This window comes from Dendrobates tinctorius, unplaced genomic scaffold (genome assembly GCF_039654945.1).
Source record: "Dendrobates tinctorius isolate UK_male_01 unplaced genomic scaffold, ASM3965494v1 ptg000282l, whole genome shotgun sequence".
Classification (NCBI taxonomy): Eukaryota; Metazoa; Chordata; class Amphibia; order Anura; family Dendrobatidae; genus Dendrobates; species Dendrobates tinctorius.
In genome coordinates this window covers 1,824,134-1,848,523 of record NW_027361949.1, presented here as the reverse complement: position 1 = coordinate 1,848,523, position 24,390 = coordinate 1,824,134, and the positions used below count along the sequence as shown (strand labels likewise).

Genomic DNA, 24,390 nt, shown 5'->3' with positions numbered 1-24,390 from the left:
CCCCCAGTAATGGCCCCCAGTAATGGCCGCCACGTGTGTAATAAAGCTCTACATATATGTGTATATAGTAATATGTGGTATAGGTGTATATACATATACAGAAGGCTGAAGTGTGAGGTGTGCGCCCCCAGTAATGGCCGCCAGTAATGGCCGCTACGTGTGTAATAAAGCTCTACATATATGTGTATATAGTAATATGCGGCATAGGTGTATATACAGTGCCTACAAGTAGTATTCAACCCCCTGCAGATTTAGCAGGTTTGATAAGATGCAAATAAGTTAGAGCCTTCAAACTTCACACAAGAGCAGGATTTATTAACAGATGCATAAATCTTACAAACCAAAAAGTTATGTTGCTCAGTTAAATTTTAATAAATTTTAAACATACAAGTGTGGGTCAATTATTATTCAACCCCTAGGTTTAATATTTTGTGGAATAACCCTTGTTTGCAATTACAGGTAATAATCGTCTTTTATAAGACCTGATCAGGCCGGCACAGGTCTCTGGAGTTATCTTGGCCCACTCCTCCATGCAGATGTTCTCCAAGTTATCTAGGTTCTTTGGGTGTCTCATGTGGACTTTAATCTTGAGCTCCTTCCACAAGTTTTCAATTGGGTTAAGGTCAGGAGACTGACTAGGCCACTCCAACACCTTGATTTTTTGCCTCTTGAACCAGGCCTTGGTTTTCTTGGCTGGGTGCTTTGGGTCGTTGTCTTGCTGAAAGATGAAATGACGACCCATCTTAAGATCCTTGATGGAGGAGCGGAGGTTCTTGGCCAAAATCTCCAGGTAGGCCGTGCTATCCATCTTCCCATGGATGCGGACCAGATGGCCAGGCCCCTTGGCTGAGAAACATCCCCACAGCATGATGCTGCCACCACCATGCTTGACTGTAGGGATGGTATTCTTGGGGTCGTATGCAGTGCCATCCAGTCTCCAAACGTCATGTGTGTGGTTGGCACCAAAGATCTCGATCTTGGTCTCATCAGACCAGAGAACCTTGAACCAGTCTGTCTCAGAGTCCTCCAAGTGATCATGAGCAAACTGTAGACGAGCCTTGACATGACGCTTTGAAAGTAAAGGTACCTTACGGGCTCGTCTGGAATGGAGACCATTGCGGTGGAGTACGTTACTTAGTAGTATTGACTGAAAACAATGTCCCCACTGCCATGAGATCTTCCCGGAGCTCCTTCCTTGTTGTCCTTGGGTTAGCCTTGACTCTTCGGACAAGCCTGGCCTCGGCACGGGAGGAAACTTTCAAAGGCTGTCCAGGCCGTGGAAGGCTAACAGTAGTTCCATAAGCCTTCCACTTCCGGATGATGCTCCCAACAGTGGAGACAGGTAGGCCCAACTCCTTGGAAAGGGTTTTGTACCCCTTGCCAGCCTTGTGACCCTCCACGATCTTGTCTCTGATGGCCTTGGAATGCTGCTTTGTCTTTCCCATGTTGACCATGTATGAGTGCTGTTCACAAGTTTGGGGAGGGTCTTAAATAGTCAGAAAAGGCTGGAAAAAGAGATAATTAATCCAAACATGTGAAGCTCATTGTTCTTTGTGCCTGAAATACTTCTTAATACTTTAGGGGAACCAAACAGAATTCTGGTGGTTTGAGGGGTTGAATAATAAATGACCCTCTGAATAAACTTTTCACAATTTAAAAAAAAATTAAACAAAGAAATAACATTCTTTTTTGCTGCAGTGCATTTCACACTTCCAGGCTGATCTACAGTCCAAATGTCACAATGCCAAGTTAATTCCGAATGTGTAAACCTGCTAAATCTGCAGGGGGTTGAATACTACTTGTAGGCACTGTACATATACAGAAGGCTGAAGTGTGAGGTGTGCGCCCCCAGTAATGGCCGCCAGTAATGGCCGCCACGTGTGTAATAAAGCTCTACATATATGTGTATATAGTAATATGTGGTATAGGTGTATATACATATACAGAAGGCTGAAGTGTGAGGTGCGCGCCCCCAGTAATGGCCGCCAGTAATGGCCGCCACGTGTGTAATAAAGCTCTACATATATGTGTATATAGTAATATGTGGTATAGGTGTATATACATATACAGAAGACTGAAGTGTGAGGTGCGCGCCCCCAGTAATGGCCGCCAGTAATGGCCGCCACGTGTGTAATAAAGCTCTACATACATGTGTATATAGTAATATGTGGTATAGGTGTATATACATATACAGAAGGCTGAAGTGTGAGGTGTGCGCCCCCAGTAATGGCCGCCAGTAATGGCCGCCACGTGTGTAATAAAGCTCTACATATATGTGTATATAGTAATATGTGGTATAGGTGTATATACATATACAGAAGGCTGAAGTGTGAGGTGTGCGCCCCCAGTAATGGCCGCCAGTAATGGCCGCTACGTGTGTAATAAAGCTCTACATATATGTGTATATAGTAATATGTGGTATAGGTGTATATACATATACAGAAGACTGAAGTGTGAGGTGCGCGCCCCCAGTAATGGCCGCCAGTAATGGCCGCCACGTGTGTAATAAAGCTCTACATACATGTGTATATAGTAATATGTGGTATAGGTGTATATACATATACAGAAGGCTGAAGTGTGAGGTGTGCGCCCCCAGTAATGGCCGCCAGTAATGGCCGCCACGTGTGTAATAAAGCTCTACATATATGTGTATATAGTAATATGTGGTATAGGTGTATATACATATACAGAAGGCTGAAGTGTGAGGTGTGCGCCCCCAGTAATGGCCGCCAGTAATGGCCGCTACGTGTGTAATAAAGCTCTACATACATGTGTATATAGTAATATGTGGTATAGGTGTATATACATATACAGAAGGCTGAAGTGTGAGGTGTGCGCCCCCAGTAATGGCCGCCAGTAATGGCCGCCACGTGTGTAATAAAGCTCTACATATATGTGTATATAGTAATATGTGGTATAGGTGTATATACATATACAGAAGGCTGAAGTGTGAGGTGTGCGCCCCCAGTAATGGCCGCCAGTAATGGCCGCCACGTGTGTAATAAAGCTCTACATATATGTGTATATAGTAATATGCGGTATAGGTGTATATACATATACAGAAGGCTGAAGTGTGAGGTGTGCGCCCCCAGTAATGGCCGCCAGTAATGGCCGCTACGTGTGTAATAAAGCTCTACATACATGTGTATATAGTAATATGTGGTATAGGTGTATATACATATACAGAAGGCTGAAGTGTGAGGTGTGCGCCCCCAGTAATGGCCGCCAGTAATGGCCGCCACGTGTGTAATAAAGCTCTACATATATGTGTATATAGTAATATGTGGTATAGGTGTATATACATATACAGAAGGCTGAAGTGTGAGGTGTGCGCCCCCAGTAATGGCCGCCAGTAATGGCCGCCACGTGTGTAATAAAGCTCTACATATATGTGTATATAGTAATATGTGGTATAGGTGTATATACATATACAGAAGGCTGAAGTGTGAGGTGCGCGCCCCCAGTAATGGCCGCCAGTAATGGCCGCCACGTGTGTAATAAAGCTCTACATATATGTGTATATAGTAATATGTGGTATAGGTGTATATACATATACAGAAGACTGAAGTGTGAGGTGTGCGCCCCCAGTAATGGCCGCCAGTAATGGCCGCCACGTGTGTAATAAAGCTCTACATATATGTGTATATAGTAATATGTGGTATAGGTGTATATACATATACAGAAGGCTGAAGTGTGAGGTGTGCGCCCCCAGTAATGGCCGCCAGTAATGGCCGCCACGTGTGTAATAAAGCTCTACATACATGTGTATATAGTAATATGTGGTATAGGTGTATATACATATACAGAAGGCTGAAGTGTGAGGTGCGCGCCCCCAGTAATGGCCGCCAGTAATGGCCGCCACGTGTGTAATAAAGCTCTACATACATGTGTATATAGTAATATGTGGTATAGGTGTATATACATATACAGAAGACTGAAGTGTGAGGTGCGCGCCCCCAGTAATGGCCGCCAGTAATGGCCGCCACGTGTGTAATAAAGCTCTACATATATGTGTATATAGTAATATGTGGTATAGGTGTATATACATATACAGAAGGCTGAAGTGTGAGGTGCGCGCCCCCAGTAATGGCCGCCAGTAATGGCCGCCACGTGTGTAATAAAGCTCTACATATATGTGTATATAGTAATATGTGGTATAGGTGTATATACATATACAGAAGACTGAAGTGTGAGGTGTGCGCCCCCAGTAATGGCCGCCAGTAATGGCCGCCACGTGTGTAATAAAGCTCTACATATATGTGTATATAGTAATATGTGGTATAGGTGTATATACATATACAGAAGGCTGAAGTGTGAGGTGCGCGCCCCCAGTAATGGCCGCCAGTAATGGCCGCCACGTGTGTAATAAAGCTCTACATACATGTGTATATAGTAATATGTGGTATAGGTGTATATACATATACAGAAGGCTGAAGTGTGAGGTGCGCGCCCCCAGTAATGGCCGCCACGTGTGTAATGTATTCTTATACTGGAGAGAACCCCAGAATAACACGCTCTGCCCGTCTACCACAATGGCCTCCTCCTTCAATCTGAGGCGCTTGGTTGCTCGCTGCCATGAATTGATTCCCACGGCTGTTGTGATGGATTAGGCCTTGTGATGGACGCTGTACTATATCCAGCAGTGGTGACATGAGGTGGTCCGGGACCCTCGGGTCGTCCTCTAAAGGGGGTTTTACACGTAGCGATATCGCTATATCTCATACTTACCTCCGACCGGCTCCCCCGCTGTCCATCGCTGATCGCGTGAGAATGTCCGGCTCCATTTCTCGTCGTCTGCTTCCTGCTGTGACGATGAGCGACGCTGGAGGCGGGCGGGAGGACGCCAGGATCGCTGTGTGTGACAGGTGAGCATCATGCGCTGCGCCGCTGTGAGATCTGTGTGGCAGCTCACTGGCGATCATTTAGCGATGCACCGGCGATCCTGACCGGGTCGTATCGTGGTCGTATCGCTGGCGCATCACTAAATGTAAAGGGGCCTTAACACATGAGGGAATCATCTGCCGCCAAGAAGCTGATTTTCCCTCCATTTATTTGCATTATAAAGAGCCCAAGATTGTTCGTGTACACAAACACAACATCAATGGCCGCCCTGCAGACGAGGGTGAGCCCGGCCTGGAGGAATCACTGCTATATGGAGATATTTAGGAACGTCCAATTACTCTCTACCCATAAAATAGAAGCCAGGAGCCAGCGGCCGCCATGACAGCGCACATCCTCTCCCCGCGGCTCTGATGTGTAACATGTGATTCACATGGAAACCCGAAATATGACCCAAGAATATTATGTGACTGTCATCACACAGCGTATACCGCCATCACACAGCGTATACCGCCATCACACCGCACATACCGCCATCACAGCGTATACCGCCATCACACAGCGTATACCGCCATCACACAGCATAAACCACATCACACACCATATACCGCCATCAGACAGCATAAACCACCATCACACAGCGTATACCGCCATCACACAGCGTATACCGCCATCACACAGCATATACCGCCATCACACAGCATATACCGCCATCACACAGCGTATAACGCCATCACACAGCATAAACCACATCACACACCATATACCGCCATCAGACAGCATAAACCACCATCACACAGCGTATACCGCCATCACACAGCGTATACCGCCATCACACAGCATATACCGCCATCACACAGCATATACCGCCATCACACAGCGTATAACGCCATCACACAGCATAAACCACATCACACACCATATACCGCCATCACACAGCGTATACCGCCATCACACAGCATATACCTCCATCACACAGCGTATACCGCCATCACACAGCATATACCGCCATCACACAGCGTATACCGCCATCACACAGCGTATACCGCCATCACACAGCATAAACCACATCACACAGTATATACCGCCATCACACAGCATATACCGCCATCACACAGCGTATACCGCCATCACACAGCATAAACCACATCACACAGCATATACCGCCATCACACAGCGTATACTGCCATCACACAGCGTATACCGCCATCACACAGCATATACTGCCATCACACAGCAAATACCACATCACACAGCATATACCACCATCACACAGCATATACCGCCATCACACAGCGTATACCGCCATCACACAGCGTATACCGCCATCGCCATGTAATAGTGTTGGCATAATGATACATTTGTGGTAGATTCGTGGATGGGGGTCTCTTTACCCCTCTTCTACCTGCTTGTAATCAGCACATCCGTCCATAGTTTAGTGGTGTGAACACACCTGGAGGAGTGGGCGTAATACAGGGTGCCGGCCGCACCCACCCAGAGCTGTTCTACCGGTCCCCGACCTGACAGGCCCGGAGCAGACGCTAATACACTGTCAGGATCTCCGCTCGTGTCATAAAACAGAAACATTACAGAACAAAGCCGACAACTGAGCGCCAGTCACTGCTATGTGCTAACTACAGAGCCACTGTGCGCTAACTTCTGAGCCATTGTGTGCTAACTACAGAGCCACGGTGTGCTAAATACTGAGCCACTGTGTGCTAACTACTGAGCCACTGTGTGCTAAATACTGAGCCATCGTGTGCTAAGTACTGAGCTAGTGTGCTAAGTACTGAGCCACTGTGTGCTAACTACTGAGCCACTGTGTGCTAAATACTGAGCCACTGTGTGCTAAGTACAGAGCCACTGTGTGCTAAGTACTGAGCCACTGTGTGCTAACTACTAAACCACTGTGTGCTAACTACTGAGCCACTGTGTGCTAAGTACAGAGCCACTGTGTGCTAACTACTGAGCCACTGTGTGCTAAGTACAGAGCCACTGTGTGCTAAATACTGAGCCATTGTGTGCTAAGTACAGAGCCACTGTGTGCTAACTACTGAGCCACTGTGTGCTAAGTACAGAGCCACTGTGTGCTAACTACTGAGCCACTGTGTGCTAACTACTGAGCCACTGTGTGCTAACTACTAAACCACTGTGTGCTAACGACTGAGCCACTGTGTGCTAACTACTGAGCCACTGTGTGCTAACTACTGAGCCACTGTGTGCTAAGTACAGAGCCACTGTGTGCAAAATACTCAGCCACTGTGTGCCAACTACAGAGCCACTGTGTGCCAACTACTGAGCCACTGTGTGCTAAGTACAGAGCCACTGTGTGCTAAGTACTGAGCCATTGTGTGCTAAGTACAGAGCCACTGTGTGCTAACTACTGAGCCACTGTGTGCTAAGTACAGAGCCACTGTGTGCTAAGTACTGAGCCACTGTGTGCTAACTACAGAGCCACTGTGTGCCAACTGCTGAGCCATTGTGTGCTAACTAGAGAGCCACTGTGTGCCAACTACTGAGCCACTGTGTGCTAAATACTGAGCCATTGTGTGCTAATTACTGAGCCACTGTGTGCTAACTACAGAGCCACTGTGTGCTAAATACTGAGCTAGTGTGCTGCGCCGAGTATATAATATTTGCATGTTTTGTATTATACCTCCTCACCGCGCCCCCCATCCGTTAGAGTCCCGCAAGGTTCAGTCCTTGGGCCCCTGCTCGTCTCCATTTACACCTTTGGCCTGGGACAGCTCATAGAATCTCATGGCTTTCAGTATCACCTCTACGCTGATGAAACACAGATCTACATCTCTGGACCAGATATCACCTCCCTACTAACCAGAATCCCTCAATGTCTGTCCACTATTTCATCCTTCTCCTATAGATTTCTGAAACTTAATATGGACAAAACAGAATTCATCACCTTTCTCCCATCGCACGTGACCCCCCCCAATGAACCTATCCATTAAAGTAAATGACTGCCCACTCTCCCCAGTCCCACAAGCTCGCTGCCTCGGGGTAATCCTTGACACTGATCTCTCCTTCAAACCACATATCCAAGCCCTTTCCACTTCCTGCCGACGTCAGCTCAAAAATATTTCATGGATCCGTTCATTCCTCAACCAAGAATCTGCAAAAACCCTAGTCCATGCCCTCATCATCTCCCGCCTTGACTACTACAACCTCCTGCTCTGTGGCCTCCCCTCTAACACTCTCGCACCCCTCCAATCTATTCTAAACTCTGCTGCCCGACTAATCCACCTGTCCCCCCCGCTATTCCCCAGCTTCTCCCCTCTGTCAATCCCTTCACTGGCTCCCCATTATCCAGAGACTCCAGTACAAAACCCTAACCATGACATACAAAGCCATCCACAACCTGTCTCCTCCATACATCTGTGACCTCGTCTCCCGGTACTTTCCTGCACGCAACCTCCGATCCTCACAAGATCTCCTTCTCTACTCCCCTCTTATCTCCTCTTCCCACAATCGCATACAAGATTTCTCTCGCGCATCACCCCTACTCTGGAACTCTCTACCACAACATATCAGACTCTCACCTACCATCGAAACCTTCAAAAAGAACCTGAAGACCCACCTCTTCCGACAAGCCTACAACCTGCAGTAACCACAGATCCACCAAACCGCTGCACGACCAGCTCTACCCTCGCCTACTGTATTATCACCCATCCCCTGTAGATTGTGATCCCTCGCGGGCAGGGTCCTCTCTCCTCCCCTGTAGATTGCGAGCCCTCGCGGGCAGGGTCCTCTCTCCTCCCCTGTAGATTGTGAGCCCTCGCGGGCAGGGTCCTCTCTCCTCCCCTGTAGATTGTGAGCCCTCGCGGGCAGGGTCCTCTCTCCTCCCCTGTAGATTGTGAGCCCTCGCGGGCAGGGTCCTCTCCTCCCCTGTAGATTGTGAGCCCTCGCGGGCAGGGTCCTCTCTCCTCCCCTGTAGATTGTGAGCCCTCGCGGGCAGGGTCCTCTCTCCTCCCCTGTAGATTGTGAGCCCTCGCGGGCAGGGTCCTCTCCTCCCCTGTAGATTGTGAGCCCTCGCGGGCAGGGTCCTCTCTCCTCCCCTGTAGATTGTGAGCCCTCGCGGGCAGGGTCCTCTCTCCTCCCCTGTAGATTGTGAGCCCTCGCGGGCAGGGTCCTCTCTCCTCCCCTGTAGATTGTGAGCCCTCGCGGGCAGGGTCCTCTCTCCTCCCCTGTAGATTGTGAGCCCTCGCGGGCAGGGTCCTCTCTCCTCCCCTGTAGATTGTGAGCCCTCGCAGGCAGGGTCCTCTCTCCTCCCCTGTAGATTGTGAGCCCTCGCGGGCAGGGTCCTCTCTCCTCCCCTGTAGATTGTGAGCCCTCGCGGGCAGGGTCCTCTCTCCTCCCCTGTAGATTGTGAGCCCTCGCGGGCAGGGTCCTCTCTCCTCCCCTGTAGATTGTGAGCCCTCGCGGGCAGGGTCCTCTCTCCTCCCCTGTAGATTGTGAGCCCTCGCGGGCAGGGTCCTCTCTCCTCCCCTGTAGATTGTGAGCCCTCGCGGGCAGGGTCCTCTCTCCTCCCCTGTAGATTGTGAGCCCTCGCGGGCAGGGTCCTCTCTCCTCCCCTGTAGATTGTGAGCCCTCGCGGGCAGGGTCCTCTCTCCTCCCCTGTAGATTGTGATCCCTCGCGGGCAGGGTCCTCTCTCCTCCCCTGTAGATTGTGAGCCCTCGCGGGCAGGGTCCTCTCTCCTCCCCTGTAGATTGTGAGCCCTCGCAGGCAGGGTCCTCTCTCCTCCCCTGTAGATTGTGAGCCCTCGCAGGCAGGGTCCTCTCCTCCCCTGTAGATTGTGATCCCTCGCGGGCAGGGTCCTCTCTCCTCCCCTGTAGATTGTGATCCCTCGCGGGCAGGGTCCTCTCTCCTCCCCTGTAGATTGTGAGCCCTCGCGGGCAGGGTCCTCTCTCCTCCCCTGTAGATTGTGAGCCCTCGCGGGCAGGGTCCTCTCTCCTCCCCTGTAGATTGTGATCCCTCGCGGGCAGGGTCCTCTCTCCTCCCCTGTAGATTGTGAGCCCTCGCGGGCAGGGTCCTCTCTCCTCCCCTGTAGATTGTGAGCCCTCGCGGGCAGGGTCCTCTCTCCTCCCCTGTAGATTGTGAGCCCTCGCGGGCAGGGTCCTCTCTCCTCCTGGACTAGTCGTGACTTGTATTGTTTAATATTACTGTACTTGTATGTATTATGTATACTCCTCCTCCTTACAATGTAAAGCGCCATGGAATAAATGGCGCTATAACAATAAATAATAGTAATATATAATGCAGTGATATCAGGTAACATGGGACAGAACACGACACAGTGCAGGAGCGGCCAGATGTACCGGAGCCGGGACCGGAGCGCTCCGCTGCATAGAAACACATGGAGCCGCACAGCGCCGGTACTGAGACCAGAGAGGCCCCAATGTGAGAGCAGCGGCCCAAACCATGTAACCCCTCACTGACATCACTGACTCCGATCTGTGAGTGCTGACGCCAGGCTGGAGGCTCCGGGGTGTGCGGCTCCCGGCTCTGTGTCTGCAGTGTGAGAGCAGCGGCCCAAACCATGCGACCCTCTCATCACCGCCCTCCGGGGCGCACTGTGATACCCAGCTCTGGGCAGTGTCCTCCCCCTCCCATCAGGCAGCAGTACAGTACGTGACGTCACCGGCCCCGCCCCCGCCGCGCTCACTGATTGGCTGGCTCCTGGCCTCCCGTCAGTGTTATGATTCGAATATAAATATTGCGCTGTGGCTGCACCGAGTACAGAAGAGAGAGCGAGGCCGCGACGGCGGAGCAGGAAGGTGCGCGCTGCCTGCCCCCGGACCCTGCCTGCACCGGGGCTCTCACTCTGCCCGGACCCTGCCTGCCCCCGGACCCTGCCTGCACCGGGGCTCTCACTCTGCCCGGACCCTGCCTGCACCGGGGCTCTCACTCTGCCTGCACCGGGGCTCTCACTCTGCCCGCACCCGGACCCTGCCTGCACCGGGGCTCTCACTCTGCCTGCACCGGGGCTCTCACTCTGCCTGCACCGGGGCTCTCACTCTGCCTGCACCCGGACCCTGCCTGCACCGGGGCTCTCACTGTTCGTGCACCGGGATTCTGCCTACACCAGGACTCCGGGCCTCCTGCCTGCAGCGACCTCATCCTGCGCCGATGTCTGCGCTCTACAGCACGTCCCCGCCACGGCTTGACGCTCTTCTGCACACTGTGGACACAATATGACGCTCTTGTTGCACGCTCTGGTCACTGACTGACGCTCTTCTGCACACCCTGGTCACTGACGCTCTTCTGCACGCTCTAGTCGCACGCCCTGGTCACTGACGCTCTTCTGCACACCCTGGTCACTGACGCTCTTCTGCACGCCCTGGTCACTGACGCTCTTCTGCACGCTCTAGTCGCACGCCCTGGTCACTGACGCACTTCTGCACACCCTGGTCACTGACGCTCTTCTGCACGCCCTGGTCACTGACGCTCTTCTGCACACCCTGGTCACTGACGCTCTTCTCCACGCCCTGGTCACTGACGCTCTTCTGCACGCCCTGGTCACTGACGCTCTTCTGCACGCCCTGGTCACTGACGCTCTTCTGCACGCCCTGGTCACTGACGCTCTTCTGCACGCCCTGGTCACTGACGCTCTTCTGCACGCCCTGGTCACTGACGCTCTTCTGCACGCTCTGGTCACTGACGCTCTTCTGCACGCCCTGGTCACTGACGCTCTTCTGCACGCTCTGGTCACTGACGCTCTTCTGCACGCCCTGGTCACTGACGCTCTTCTGCACGCCCTGGTCACTGACGCTCTTCTGCACGCCCTGGTCACTGACGCTCTTCTGCACGCTCTGGTCACTGACGCTCTTCTGCACGCTCTGGTCACTGACGCTCTTCTGCACGCTCTGGTCACTGGCGCTCTTCTGCACGCTCTGGTCACTGACGCTCTTCTGCACGCTCTGGTCACTGACGCTCTTCTGCACGCTCTGGTCACTGACGCTCTTCTGCACGCCCTGGTCACTGACGCTCTTCTGCACGCTCTGGTCACTGACGCTCTTCTGCACGCTCTGGTCACTGGCGCTCTTCTGCACACCCTGGGTTCTGCTTTCTTTGCAAAATGGAGATAACAAAACTGCTGAGAGAGTTCAGCCCCAGCCGCCCTAAACTGCCGCGACCCTGCACCCTGCTGCCCTGCGGCCGGAGCCTGCGGTCCCCGGACACTGGAGGGGTGCTGTCCCCGGTCACCAGCCTAGCCTTCACCATGAACCGACTCACCGGCCTGGGAGGGTAAGGACTGAGCGCAGTGCTGCGTGTACTGTGTTGTGGTGTATGCTGAGTTAGGCCGGGGTCACATTAGCGAGGACGATGCGAGAAACGCGCGCATCAATCTCCGGCACTGCCGCCGGCACTCGGGACCGGAGTGTGCAGCTGCATGGATTTCTATGCATGGATTTCTATGCAGCTGCACACTCCGGCTCCGAGTGCTGGCGGCAGTGCCGGAGATTGATGCGCGAGTTTCTCACGTCATACTCGCGAGTGTCACCCCGGCCTTAGGGTGTGTGCACACGTTGCGGATCCGCAGCAGTTGGTGCTGCATTGTACAGTACCATTTAAGTCTATGGAAAATGAAAAACTCTGTGCACATGCTGCGGATTTTTCCGTGCGGATTTGCTGTGGTTTTAAATCCACATCGTGTCACTTCTTTGTGCGGAATCCGCAGCGGTTTGACACCTTTTCCATTACAGGTGTCAAACCGCAGGTAAAACGCAGGCAAATCTGCGCGGAAAAATCAGCAGCAGAATCCATAACGTGTGCGCACACCCTTATACTTGTGCACAGCGCTGTGTACATCGGGGTACAGTGCTCTGTATCCCATTGTATTTTGGTGTACTGGTGTGCCGCGCTGGGTGCACTGGTGCGCAGTGTTATTTAGCTGTGTATATGGGGGTACACATGGGGCATACAGTATTTTGGGGTACATAAAAAGCTCTGCTCCGGTATAACATGGCGCTCTCTTGTGGGGTTGTGGTCTTTGTAGCTGTCAGATCCCATTGACCCCGCCGTGCAGAGTCTTTTCTCTGTCCGACAGAGACCCTATAGGTGTCACTGATCAGCCCTGCGGGGTCTGAGCCTTCGAGATCATTTCTGAGATGGCTGCCAAGAGTTCTATAAGACTCTAGGCAGCCATCTCGGCCTTGCTGTGACTTGTAGTTCCATAATGCCTTCCCTTCGATTGATTGGTGTCGCTATCACTTCCTATATTACAGGGAAAGCGATACACCGAAAAGAACCCTGGAGATGCCGTCCCTGAGCCGCGTGGAGATGGCGTCCCTGAGCCGCGTGGAGATGCCGTCCCTGAGCCGCGTGGAGATGCCGTCCCTGAGCCGCGTGGAGATGCCGTGCCTGAGCCGCGTGGAGATGCCGTGCCTGAGCCGCGTGGAGATGCCGTCCCTGAGCCGCGTGGAGATGGCGTCCCTGAGCCGCGTGGAGATGCCGTCCCTGAGCCGCGTGGAGATGCCGTCCCTGAGCCGCGTGGAGATGGCGTCCCTGAGCCGCGTGGAGATGCCGTCCCTGAGCCGCGTGGAGATGCCGTCCCTGAGCCGCGTGGAGATGGCATCCCTGAGCCCCGTGGAGATGCCGTCCCTGAGCCCCGTGGAGATGCCGTCCCTGAGCCGCGTGGAGATGGCATCCCTGAGCCGCGTGGAGATGGCATCCCTGAGCCGCGTGGAGATGCCGTCCCTGAGCCGCGTGGAGATGCCGTCCCTGAGCCGCGTGGAGATGGCGTCCCTGAGCCGCGTGGAGATGCCGTCCCTGAGCCGCGTGGAGATGCCGTCCCTGAGCCGCGTGGAGATGCCGTCCCTTGGCCGCGTGGAGATGGCGTCCCTGAGCCGCGTGGAGATGGCGTCCCTGAGCCGCACCGCGTCCTCCGACTCTGGTGGGTTTTATAATGAGTGAGGTTATTACTAACGAGCCTTGTCCCATTTAGGGGTTAACCGTTGCCTCTGTGTCATCCCCAGGCTTGTGTATGGATTACCTCAGCCCCCTGGACCCGGATTTACCCCCAGACATGTAAGTCTCCCCGTTTTCTGTCTCTGTTGTCGGACCCCTCGCTTGGCGACGGTGGGTTCTATCTCTTCTGGATCTTATGCATTCTCTGTGGCTGTGCGGGGCCGCCCGTCGTCCTCGGGGCACAGTCATAGACATCTGGCGGCCCAGGACTCTGCCGATACGATCCGGTATCGCCCGTCTCACATTACACCCGTATAATGCATGAACGCCCCCGTAACCAGTGCCACCCATCAGTGGCAGGACCGTGGCTCTGAAGCCGCAGGCAGGGTGGTGGGCGATGTTCACACCAGCGCAGTTTCGTTCTGGGTAACAGACGGCCACTTTGTTCTCGGGAATGCAGCTGTCAATACCAATCCCACGGGACGGCGGCGGCCGACATGGAGGGCAGTCCTGTACTAGAAAATGTATGGTTCTCTATTTAGAGCAGAACTACAACTCCCAGCATGTCAGTAAAGGTTATTAGAAGTGGAAGAAACCCGGTGACAGACTTGGCGATAAAGTTTATTGAAGAAAGAGTTGGCTGTGTTCAGGCTTTAGGCCTACACTGATTACAAACTGGAGCTGTTGCCCCTAGCAACCAATCAAATTGCTTGTCTCATTTCCAACCTCCACTGAAAAAAATGAAAGCTGTGATTTGATTGGTTGTTATCACGGCGAGGTTTTTTTCTTACTATATTACTAGCACGTTTTCACAATGTGATATTAACTGCAAACATGTCAGTAAAGTGGGGGAATCTGTGGGGGTCACTTACTTTACGGCTTTAGTACCAGTGACAGGTGCACTTTGTTGACAAACATGTCAGATATGATGAAGAAAATAACAGTATGGCCGCTCCCCCACTTGTGGGTGTAATTGGGGTCAGTCTGGTGGTGACACTGCCGGGCACCTGTTCGCACTTCATATAAAGTCTACATCAAAGGATGGGGGTGCGGGGTCATTTCTGCCCCATAAAGGACAGCTGCTGGGTTTCCTGTGGCCCTGACCCCTTGCCCCCGCCATTACATCTCATTACCCTCTGTGGTGGTCTCTGCTCATACATGGACCCGGATTGCACAATAGCTTGGCTCCCCTGATGTGTGGGGGGAAATGAAAACTGGGGGTCGATATCCCAGATCTGGCTGGGAGAGCAGAGAAGGGGTTAATGGTGACCTGCAGTGAATGCAGTAATCTGGGGGGGGGACACGTCTGTAGAGTAAGGTAATTGGGTGGTGGCTGCCCCCCATCTGCCGCACACGTGCCCCCGCTGCAGGCCTGCTGTCCTGTAATGAATGGAAGCTTTTCAGATGCCACACTTATCATCAGACAGCTGCCGGCCTGACGCCTGCACGGGGCATGCTGACAAAAGGCGGACATTTACATACAGGTGGAGGGGGCTGCCCGGCCATAGAGAGGAGGGGGCCGGCAGGACCAAAAACGCCTTTTGTTGGGGGATTTTGTGTCTAATGTTTAATCCCGGGGCCATGTGACCTCCGTGTATACCGTCTATACCCCAGATACGTGCACTAGAACAAAAGCCGCTGTGACCGTACGGTGTCCGTGTTTACCGCGTCCTACACCTGCACAGGACGGCGGGTCCGTGGCTGCCGCTTTCTAATTTTCTCTTTCCTTCCTACAGCTTCCAGAAGTCTATTTTTGACAGAGGAGTCCTGAACAATGAGTGAGTATGACGCGCGGGCCGCTGACACCCCCTCATTCAGTGCAGTCGTAACAATGGCTGGCGTTAACCCTTTGCGGGTGCATTACAGAAAAGTTTTCACTTGAACTTTCTTCACCCCAGATTTTATTTATTTTACCCACTTATATGGCGCCATTAATTCCACATCACGTTACAGACAGTCTTGGCCCTGTCCCCATTAGGGCTCACAATCTAGAACCCCCATCAGTGGGAAGAAACCTGATACATACAAACTCCTTTCAGAGGTTGTCCTTTGCAGTATTTGAACCCCAGACCCCAGCATTAGCAAAGAAACAGTGCTAACCACTGAGCCACCGTGCTACCCATAATGTGAAATATGCCTATGATAACACCAACTCTCCGTTCTTTCTCCTCTTGTTCTTGCAGTTGTAAAGCATCGATCAGAAGACAGTCCTTACCAGTAAGTGTCCTCCGGTTATTGCACCAGTCGCATACAGCGTAGGCTTCCAGTGTGCACCTATATATACTTTAAGGCGGGGAGCTGCGGACTTATCAGTAAATACCTGCTGGTTTCTGCAGGATATCACAACCTGCCTTCTTCTGACCCCTTGATGGTCTGTGTATCAGGAGATAAAGGAAACGAGATTAACTGCTCATCTCCTGTCCTGGGCTATCTGCATGTATGCAGCACACCGCTATCATCATCCTGACAGACTGTTCCTGCATTTTATAGGTGACGCTCCTCCATGGAAGTCCAGTCCTAAGAAGACTCTACAGTACATCAGACCTGGATATCACCAGCCCCAGGGAAGTGCAGCCTGCAGCCAAAGACAACAAGGAGAATGTAAGTCCGTGGGATAGTGGGCAGCACAGGTGGCTCAGTGGTTAGCAGTGTCACTGTACAGCATTGGGGTCCTGGGTTCAAATCCAACTAAGGACGCCATCTGCCAAGAACTTGTATGTTCTCCCCATGTTTGTGTGAGTTTTCTCCCCAGTTCTCTAAAGACATACTGATAGGGATATTAGATTGTGGGGACAGTGATGATGTCTGTGGAATATGATGGTGCTTTATAAGAAACACATTATAACTAATGGGTTTTTTACACTTTATCTTTAATCTTTTTGTTCCCTTCGTTGCAGGAAGTTTTCTTATTCAAGAGGCCGTTCTTGTGTCCGGTGTCAAGGACTCGTTTACGTAGCCATGAGACCTTCAAGTCAAGACCTAACTCTGCCCCCTCTCTCATGGTGAGTCTCATGCTGTAGCCTCCCCATCAGGGGGTGCCGCTGCTTATGACTAGAGGTGGCGTAAATCTGGACCTAGTATCAGTAACAGTGGCATTCTTACAGGGGTCTAGAGAACTGCCTCCTACTCATTAGCCGGCCTGGCACGACGTCACATTTGTGTCACGCTCCATCAATGACGTCATGCAATGCCAGCTAATCAAAAGAGGGTCTGCGAATGCCATCAGCTTAGAAGGGGTTTGCACCTACTGATGTAGCCGGTGTAAAGCGTTCTGCGGATCGATTCACACCAGCTCTACTTATGACCCTTAGGGCCCGATCACACATAGCGATCTCGCTAGCGAGTCACAAGTTTTGTGACACAACAGCGATCTCACCAGCAAGATCGCTGTGTGTGACAGCGATCAGCGACCGGCCCCCCCTGCCGGTATCGCTGATCGCTGTAGGAATGCCCTAGACTTTTCTTTGGTCGCTGGTCTCCCGCTGGCCAGCACGCATCGCTGCGTGTGACAGGCGGGAGACCAGCGATCAGCTGGTAACTAACGTACACATCGGGTATCTAAGGGACGCACGTTCCTTGGATACCCGATGTGTACGTTAGTTACCAGCGCGCTGGATGCAGAGAGCTGGTAACTAACGAACACAGCGACGCCGCGTGCTCGGCGTCGCTGTGCTAATCGCTGGTGAAGCTGTCTGTGTGACAGCTCACCAGCGATCATGTAGCAATTCACCAGCGATCCTGACACGTTGATATCGTCGGGATCGCTGGTGAGTCGTTATGTGTGACGGGGCCTTTAGAATCGTCCAGTTCCAAAAAACTGCAGTGTTTACTGTTTACCCTGCAATGGTGTATGGAAAAATAATTACTTTATGAAGTGGAATTTTCATACATAAGGCAATAAATCCATATATCACAATGAATATGTAAGAACGCAGAAGATGGTGCATTGTAATGATGAAAATACTCACCTATTGAATCCAGCGCTGCGGCTGTGGTGGTTTCCGTGGGTCCGGCAGCTATGATGTTGCGTGGATGCTATCATCATCGCTCCAGGGCCGGCCGGCGGAGGCCATCACAGCTGGGGACAGAATAGGTGAGTAAAAACAGTAAATGAAGCAATACTCGTTATCTGGTTTAGGGCCATATTTAAAAAAAAAAAAAGTAAAAATCCCACATTGCTCCTTTTAATACGGTGACATCAGTAGAAAAAGAAAGTGTCTACCTCATGTAAAGGAAGATATGTCGTATGGCAGTATGCATGAGCCAAATTATCGCTCCCCTTCCAGTTCTCCCCGGAGGGAATCGAGTATGACTTGGATTCTGAAAGCCCTGTCCGGTTACGCAAATCTTCCCTGACCTTCTCTCTGAAAGATGAAGATGATGATGGCTTCATGGAGATCATGGATGATGATGAACGGAAAGTGCGTCCACCGTATATTGTAACAAGCAGGACCCTTCCTTAATGCTCTTTTCTTTATTCACCTGCTGTAACCTTATTTTCAGGAGGAACCAAATCTTCCCACCGGTATGGAGAACCTTCTGTGCGCACCCTTGAAGGAGGACACGCGTGATGTGGTACGCTGTCGTGTTTTATTACTTTGTGTCCTCTCTGTAGAGATCTATGCTCTGTGACGGGCGTCTGGGCTGCTCCCATCTGCTGACCTCTCCTTTCCCTTCATCTCTTAGGATTTGGTTATAAGAAGCAAATGTCGGCGCCTCTTCCGCTCACCATCCATGCCGAGCAGCATCATACGACCAGTCCTGAAACGCATGGACAGACCAGATGATGGCGACACTCCGGTAAAACCTAAGCGGCATAAAAACGTGGCAGTGGTTTGTGTGGCCAAGGAGGAGCCTGATCCGGTGGAGCCTGTGAGTATAGAGACCCCCTCTTATAGGAATCATTCCGTCATACGGACCCATCTGTAGATAACTCAGCCCTGAACGTTCTTCTTCCATATTAGAAACTGAAGCTCGGACGATCCAAGTCACTTTGTGTGGAAACGGTTGAGAAGATTTTAGATGACGATCAAGGGGATTTAATTGGTGACTCCTCGAAGGTAAGACGACAGAAATAAGTCATCTGGTAATATTCTGCCGCCATCATATCACCCTATATAAGGGTAGTATGTGTGTATATCCCAGTCTGATCCTGGCAGGGACGGGCTGCAATTCCCATGAATGATGGTGGATTAGACACTACCTATAATCTTTTATTAGATGTACAGATATTTGTACCTTTCTATTTTATAGACATATTTATTGAAGACGGTGGAGGGTCAGCACCAGGACCTCAAGTACATCACCCCAGAAATGGTAAGTGTTGCCCCAGCGTGCGGCTACTGTGCTGTACTACGTACCCCCGAGCAGACAGTATAATAGGACCTCCTGTGCCGTACTACATACCCCCGAGCAGACCGTATAATAGGACCTCCTGTGCCGTACTACGTACCCCCGAGCAGACCGTATAATAGGACCTCCTGTGCCGTACTACGTACCCTTGAGCAGACCGTATAATAGGACCTCCAGTGCCGTACTATATACCCTGAGCAGACCGTATAATAGGACCTCCAGTGCCGTACTACATACCCCCGAGCAGACCGTATAATAGGACCTCCAGTGCCGTACTACATACCCCCGAGCAGACCGTATAATAGGACGTCCAGTGCCGTACTACATACCCCCGAGCAGACCGTATAATAGGACCTCCAGTGCCATACTACATACCCCCGAGCAGACCGTATAATAGGACCTCCTGTGCCGTACTACATACCCTTGAGCAGACCGTATAATAGGACCTCCAGTGCCGTACTACATAACCTTGAGCAGACCGTATAATAGGACCTCCTGTGCCGTACTACATACCCTTGAGCAGACCGTATAATAGGACCTCCAGTGCCGTACTACATAACCTTGAGCATACCGTATAATAGGACCTCCTGCACCATACTATGTACCCCCGAGCAGACAGTATAATAGGACCTCCAGTGCCGTGCTGCGTACCCCCGAGCAGACAGTATAATAGGACCTCCTGCACCATACTATGTACCCCCGAGCAGACCGTATAATAGGACCTCCAGTGCCGTACTACATACCCTTGAGCATACCGTATAATAGGACCTCCTGCACCATACTATGTACCCCCGAGCAGACCGTATAATAGGACCTCCAGTGCCGTGCTGCGTACCCCCGAGCAGACCGTATAATAGGACCTCCAGTGCCGTACTACATAACCTTGAGCAGACCGTAATAGGACCTCCAGCGCCGTACTGCGTACCCCCGAGCAGACAGTATAATAGGACCTCCTGCACCATACTATGTACCCCCGAGCAGACCGTATAATAGGACCTCCAGTGCCGTACTACATAACCTTGAGCAGACCGTAATAGGACCTCCAGCGCCGTACTGCGTACCCCCGAGCAGACAGTATAATAGGACCTCCTGCACCATACTATGTACCCCCGAGCAGACAGTATAATAGGACCTCCAGTGCCGTACTGCGTACCCTCGAGCAGACAGTATAATAGGACCTCCAGCGCCGTACTATGTACCCCCGAGCAGACAGTATAATAGGACCTCCTGCACCATACTATGTACCCCCGAGCAGACAGTATAATAGGACCTCCTGCACCATACTATGTACCCCCGAGCAGACAGTATAATAGGACCTCCTGCACCATACTATGTACCCCTGAGCAGACAGTATAATAGGACCTCCTGCACCATACTATGTACCCCCGAGCAGACTGTATAATAGGACCTCCTGCACCATACTACGTACCCCCGAGCAGACCGTATAATAGGACCTCCAGTGCCGTACTACATAACCTTGAGCAGACCGTAATAGGACCTCCAGTGCCGTACTACATAACCTTGAGCAGACCGTAATAGGACCTCCAGCGCCGTACTGCGTACTCCCGAGCAGACAGTATAATAGGACCTCCTGCACCATACTATGTACCCCCGAGCAGACCTTATAATAGGACCTCCTGCACCATACTACGTACCCCCGAGCAGACCGTATAATAGGACCTCCTGTGCCGTACTACGTACCCTTGAGCAGTCCGTATAATAGGACCTCCAGTGCCGTACTACATACCCCCGAGCAGACTGTATAATAGGACCTCCAGCGCCGTACTACATACCCCCGAGCAGACAGTATAATAGGACCTCCAGTGCCGTACTACATACCCCCGAGCAGACTGTATAATAGGACCTCCAGTGCCGTACTACATACCCCTGAGCAGACTGTATAATAGGACCTCCAGTGCCGTACTACATACCCCTGAGCAGACTGTATAATAGGACCTCCAGCGCCGTACTACATACCCCCGAGCAGACTGTATAATAGAGCCTCCAGTGCCGTACTACAAACCCCCGAGCAGACTGTATAATAGGACCTCCAGTGCCGTACTACATACCCCTGAGCAGACTGTATAATAGGACCTCCAGCGCCGTACTACAAACCCCTGAGCAGACTGTATAATAGAACCTCCAGCGCCGTACTACATACCCCCGAGCAGACCGTATAATAGGCCCTCCAGTGCCGTACTACATACCCCCGAGCAGACCGTATAATAGGCCCTCCAGTGCCGTACTACATACCCCCGAGCAGACTGTATAATAGGCCCTCCAGCGCCGTACTACATACCCCCGAGCAGACTGTATAATAGAACGTCCAGCGCCGTACTACATACCCCCGAGCAGACCGTATAATAGGCCCTCCAGTGCCGTACTACATACCCCTGAGCAGACTGTATAATAGGACCTCCAGCGCCGTACTACATACCCCCGAGCAGACCGTATAATAGGCCCTCCAGCGCCGTACTACATACCCCCGAGCAGACTGTATAATAGGACCTCCAGCGCCGTACTACATACCCCCGAGCAGACTGTATAATAGGACCTCCAGCGCCGTACTACATACCCCCGAGCAGACCGTATATTAGGACCTCCAGCGCCGTACTACATACCCCCGAGCAGACTGTATAATAGGACCTCCAGCGCCGTACTACATACCCCCGAGCAGACCGTATATTAGGACGGGGTACATATGATATAACCCTCCTGTTTGTTCCGTCAGATGAATGACGTGCTGAACGGAAAATACACGCATCAGATCGATCGCTGCATCGTTGTGGACTGCCGCTATCCGTACGAGTATGAAGGCGGACACATCAGGGTAAGGGAGGAGCAGGATTGATGGACGGATGTGTGGAATTATACATATAATCTGTGCTTACTGCATTGTGCCTCCTTCCTGCAGGGAGCAGTGAATCTCCCAATGGAGCACGATGTGGAAGAATTCCTCCTGAAGACCCCGATCGTGCCGAGCAGCGAGGATAAGAGAGTCATCATCATCTTCCACTGTGAATTTTCCTCCGAGAGAGGACCCCGCATGTACGTGTCCTCCTCCTATGTAAACAAGTCTTACTTTATGTCTTGTATAGAATTGTTATTTTACTGTCCCTTATTACTCCGTAGGTGCCGCTTTGTTAGGATGCAGGACAGGAGCAGCAATGAATACCCAAAACTACATTACCCCGAGCTATACGTGCTGAAAGGAGGCTACAAAGAGTTCTTCCCCGGCTTCCAGGTGGGTGACGGCGCTGCCCCCTTCACAGTATACATGGTGCAGGTCATCTGTATACCGGTGGTCACCATGGCAGGCCCTATAGTGAAGCCGATCTGTACACAGAACTGCAGGTCTGCACCGGTGTCTGTTATGGCTCATGAGCTTTGGTCTGATCATGCTCCCTTCTTCTTTTGCAGACGCTCTGTGAGCCTCAGGCTTATCGCTCCATGTATCACAAAGACTTTAAGGAAGACCTAAAACTCTACCGTGCCAAGAGTCGGACATGGGGAGGTGACAGAAGCAAGCGGGAGATCTACAGGCAGCAGATGAAGTTGTAATGCTGCAACGTCTCCTGAGAGCGCCTCATCCCCTGGACGGAATGTGCTCCAGACTATCGGCCGTCATTGACGTTGGTCGTCATTTACGAAAGATCTTGGGGTAATCTCATATAAGAAGATGGCTGGAGATCATTTGCTGGACCCACCATCGTGTAAGGACAGGACTTCTCTGGTGGCTGGAGTCCTGCAGGACACAAACTCGATCAGGTCTCTACCACAAGGACTTCTTCTCATGGAGATGTGTATTCGTCTTATGCGTGTGAATACTTGAAGTTGCACTTGCACTTTTCTTGAGTATTGTAAGATGGCGGCTGCCTCCTCCACTGCTCTGCGCGGTCAATCAAGCCCCATGCGTTCCCACCACCAGTCTACGGGAGCCCTCACCTTCATCCTGCCCCGAGGGATGGACTCTACAAGAAGTTATAGTCCAGAGATTTGATTTTTTTTTTTACTATTTTATATAAAATTTTATATTTCTCCCTCCGCATTACTTGTGTGTTCCCATTGTGTTCTATTAAATGGGGGGAGGGGTTCTGTATATTCCACATATCGTAATATATGGATATTATCCACAAAGACTGGAGCCGCCATCATTGTTCTCATCCCCTGGATAGAGGAGAAATACCTGCAGGTAACATGGCTGACCCCCTGCCAAAAACATCAGTGCGGGTCCCAGCAGTCGGCCCCCGACGATCAGCACGATCTCACCAGAAGACCCCTCTACTCCAGCGCACAACATGGCGGCTGCGGCTCAATAACTGCGACACGCAGACGAGTAGAGGAAACGTCTACACATTTCACTCTTATTAATATAATCCCACAAATTAATTTCTACGTTTTGCAAAGTTTAATCATCTACAGCAAAAATATAACTTTTTTTGTCATTTTCTTGTATTATTTATTTTTTTTTTTTATTCCTGATCTTTTTCCCCAATTTACCATTCTGAGATAATCTGGGAATCTCCATCAGAAGTTGTTTTTAGTTTTTTAGCTGCCATGTTCTGGGAGTTTCGGCTCCCGGTTCTGGTATCTGTGAGGTTGTGGATGTCGGTTGTTGTTGCTCTCGGTGGCGGCTGCGTCTCGTACCTCGCACGGTCTAGGACCCGGCCGCCATCTTCACATTTTCTTCTTTCGGCTTCTGTTCTTCATGTTTGCACATTTTTTTCTTTAGCTGTAATAATGCGATTTTCTAACAATCTGTTCTTGTGAGGAGCCTGAGACGCCATCTTGGCCTGCTGACGCCTCGCTTTATTATTATTATTTATTTGTTTTGCTGTTTTCATTGTGTCACAAATTCAGGGATAATAAAATTCTGATTGTTACTCAGCGACTGATCGTGTGGTCTGTGATCCCGCGCCATGACGGGGCTTCATAGTGGCGGAACAGTCATGTGACCTCCTGATTGGTTGAGAGGGTAAAGAAGTGTGGAGATCAGCGGCGCTGGAGGGATTATACCGCGGGCTCGTCCCTTGAAGGTGCAGGGATCATTCTGGTCCCCTTTATGGCCACCACTGAAAATCCCCGGCTACACGTGATGAAATGTGAAGTGTTATGGAGACGCGGTCAGGTTTCCTCAGTTTCTGGCTTCCTGTCGGGATATTCACACCTCACAGTCAGTGTAACGAGGTTATTTTCCCACAGAAATCCAATCTATGAGGCCATTTAGCTGCGTTTTGTTTGGTTGCTAAGGACACCCTGCCTAGGAACCGGTGTTG

At 51.4% G+C, this 24,390-nt stretch overlaps 1 protein-coding gene across 2 annotated transcripts; it reads left to right on the top strand.

Moving 5' to 3' along the window:
- Positions 1 to 11,122: 11,122 nt before the first annotated feature.
- Positions 11,123 to 23,997, top strand: CDC25B (cell division cycle 25B). 2 transcript variants are annotated; one of them, XM_073559928.1, is made up of 16 exons: positions 11,123 to 12,100; positions 13,081 to 13,748; positions 13,831 to 13,882; positions 15,499 to 15,540; positions 15,946 to 15,979; positions 16,253 to 16,363; positions 16,660 to 16,764; positions 18,049 to 18,183; positions 18,266 to 18,337; positions 18,449 to 18,634; positions 18,727 to 18,822; positions 19,016 to 19,078; positions 21,846 to 21,944; positions 22,029 to 22,162; positions 22,247 to 22,358; positions 22,535 to 23,997. In XM_073559928.1, the coding sequence occupies exons 1-16, from the start codon at positions 11,931 to 11,933 to the stop codon at positions 22,673 to 22,675; spliced, it is 2,220 nt and encodes a 739-aa protein (XP_073416029.1). In that variant the 5' UTR covers positions 11,123 to 11,930; the 3' UTR covers positions 22,676 to 23,997. The 2 variants fall into 2 exon arrangements, with proteins under 2 accessions (XP_073416029.1, XP_073416030.1); XM_073559929.1 differs by lacking the exon at positions 18,049 to 18,183.
- The last annotated feature ends 393 nt before the right edge of the window (positions 23,998 to 24,390 follow it).

What these genes read in the sequence shown, in the direction of transcription:
- CDC25B (XM_073559928.1), top strand. Translation starts at nt 11,931, where the DNA reads ATGGAGATAACAAAACTGCTGAGAGAGTTCAGCCCCAGCCGCCCTAAA. An exon ending in AGGAGGACACGCGTGATGTG is followed by an intron (nt 18,338 to 18,448) that starts GTACGCTGTCGT and finishes TTCATCTCTTAG; the next exon opens with GATTTGGTTATAAGAAGCAA. An exon ending in TAATTGGTGACTCCTCGAAG is followed by an intron (nt 18,823 to 19,015) that starts GTAAGACGACAG and finishes TCTATTTTATAG; the next exon opens with ACATATTTATTGAAGACGGT.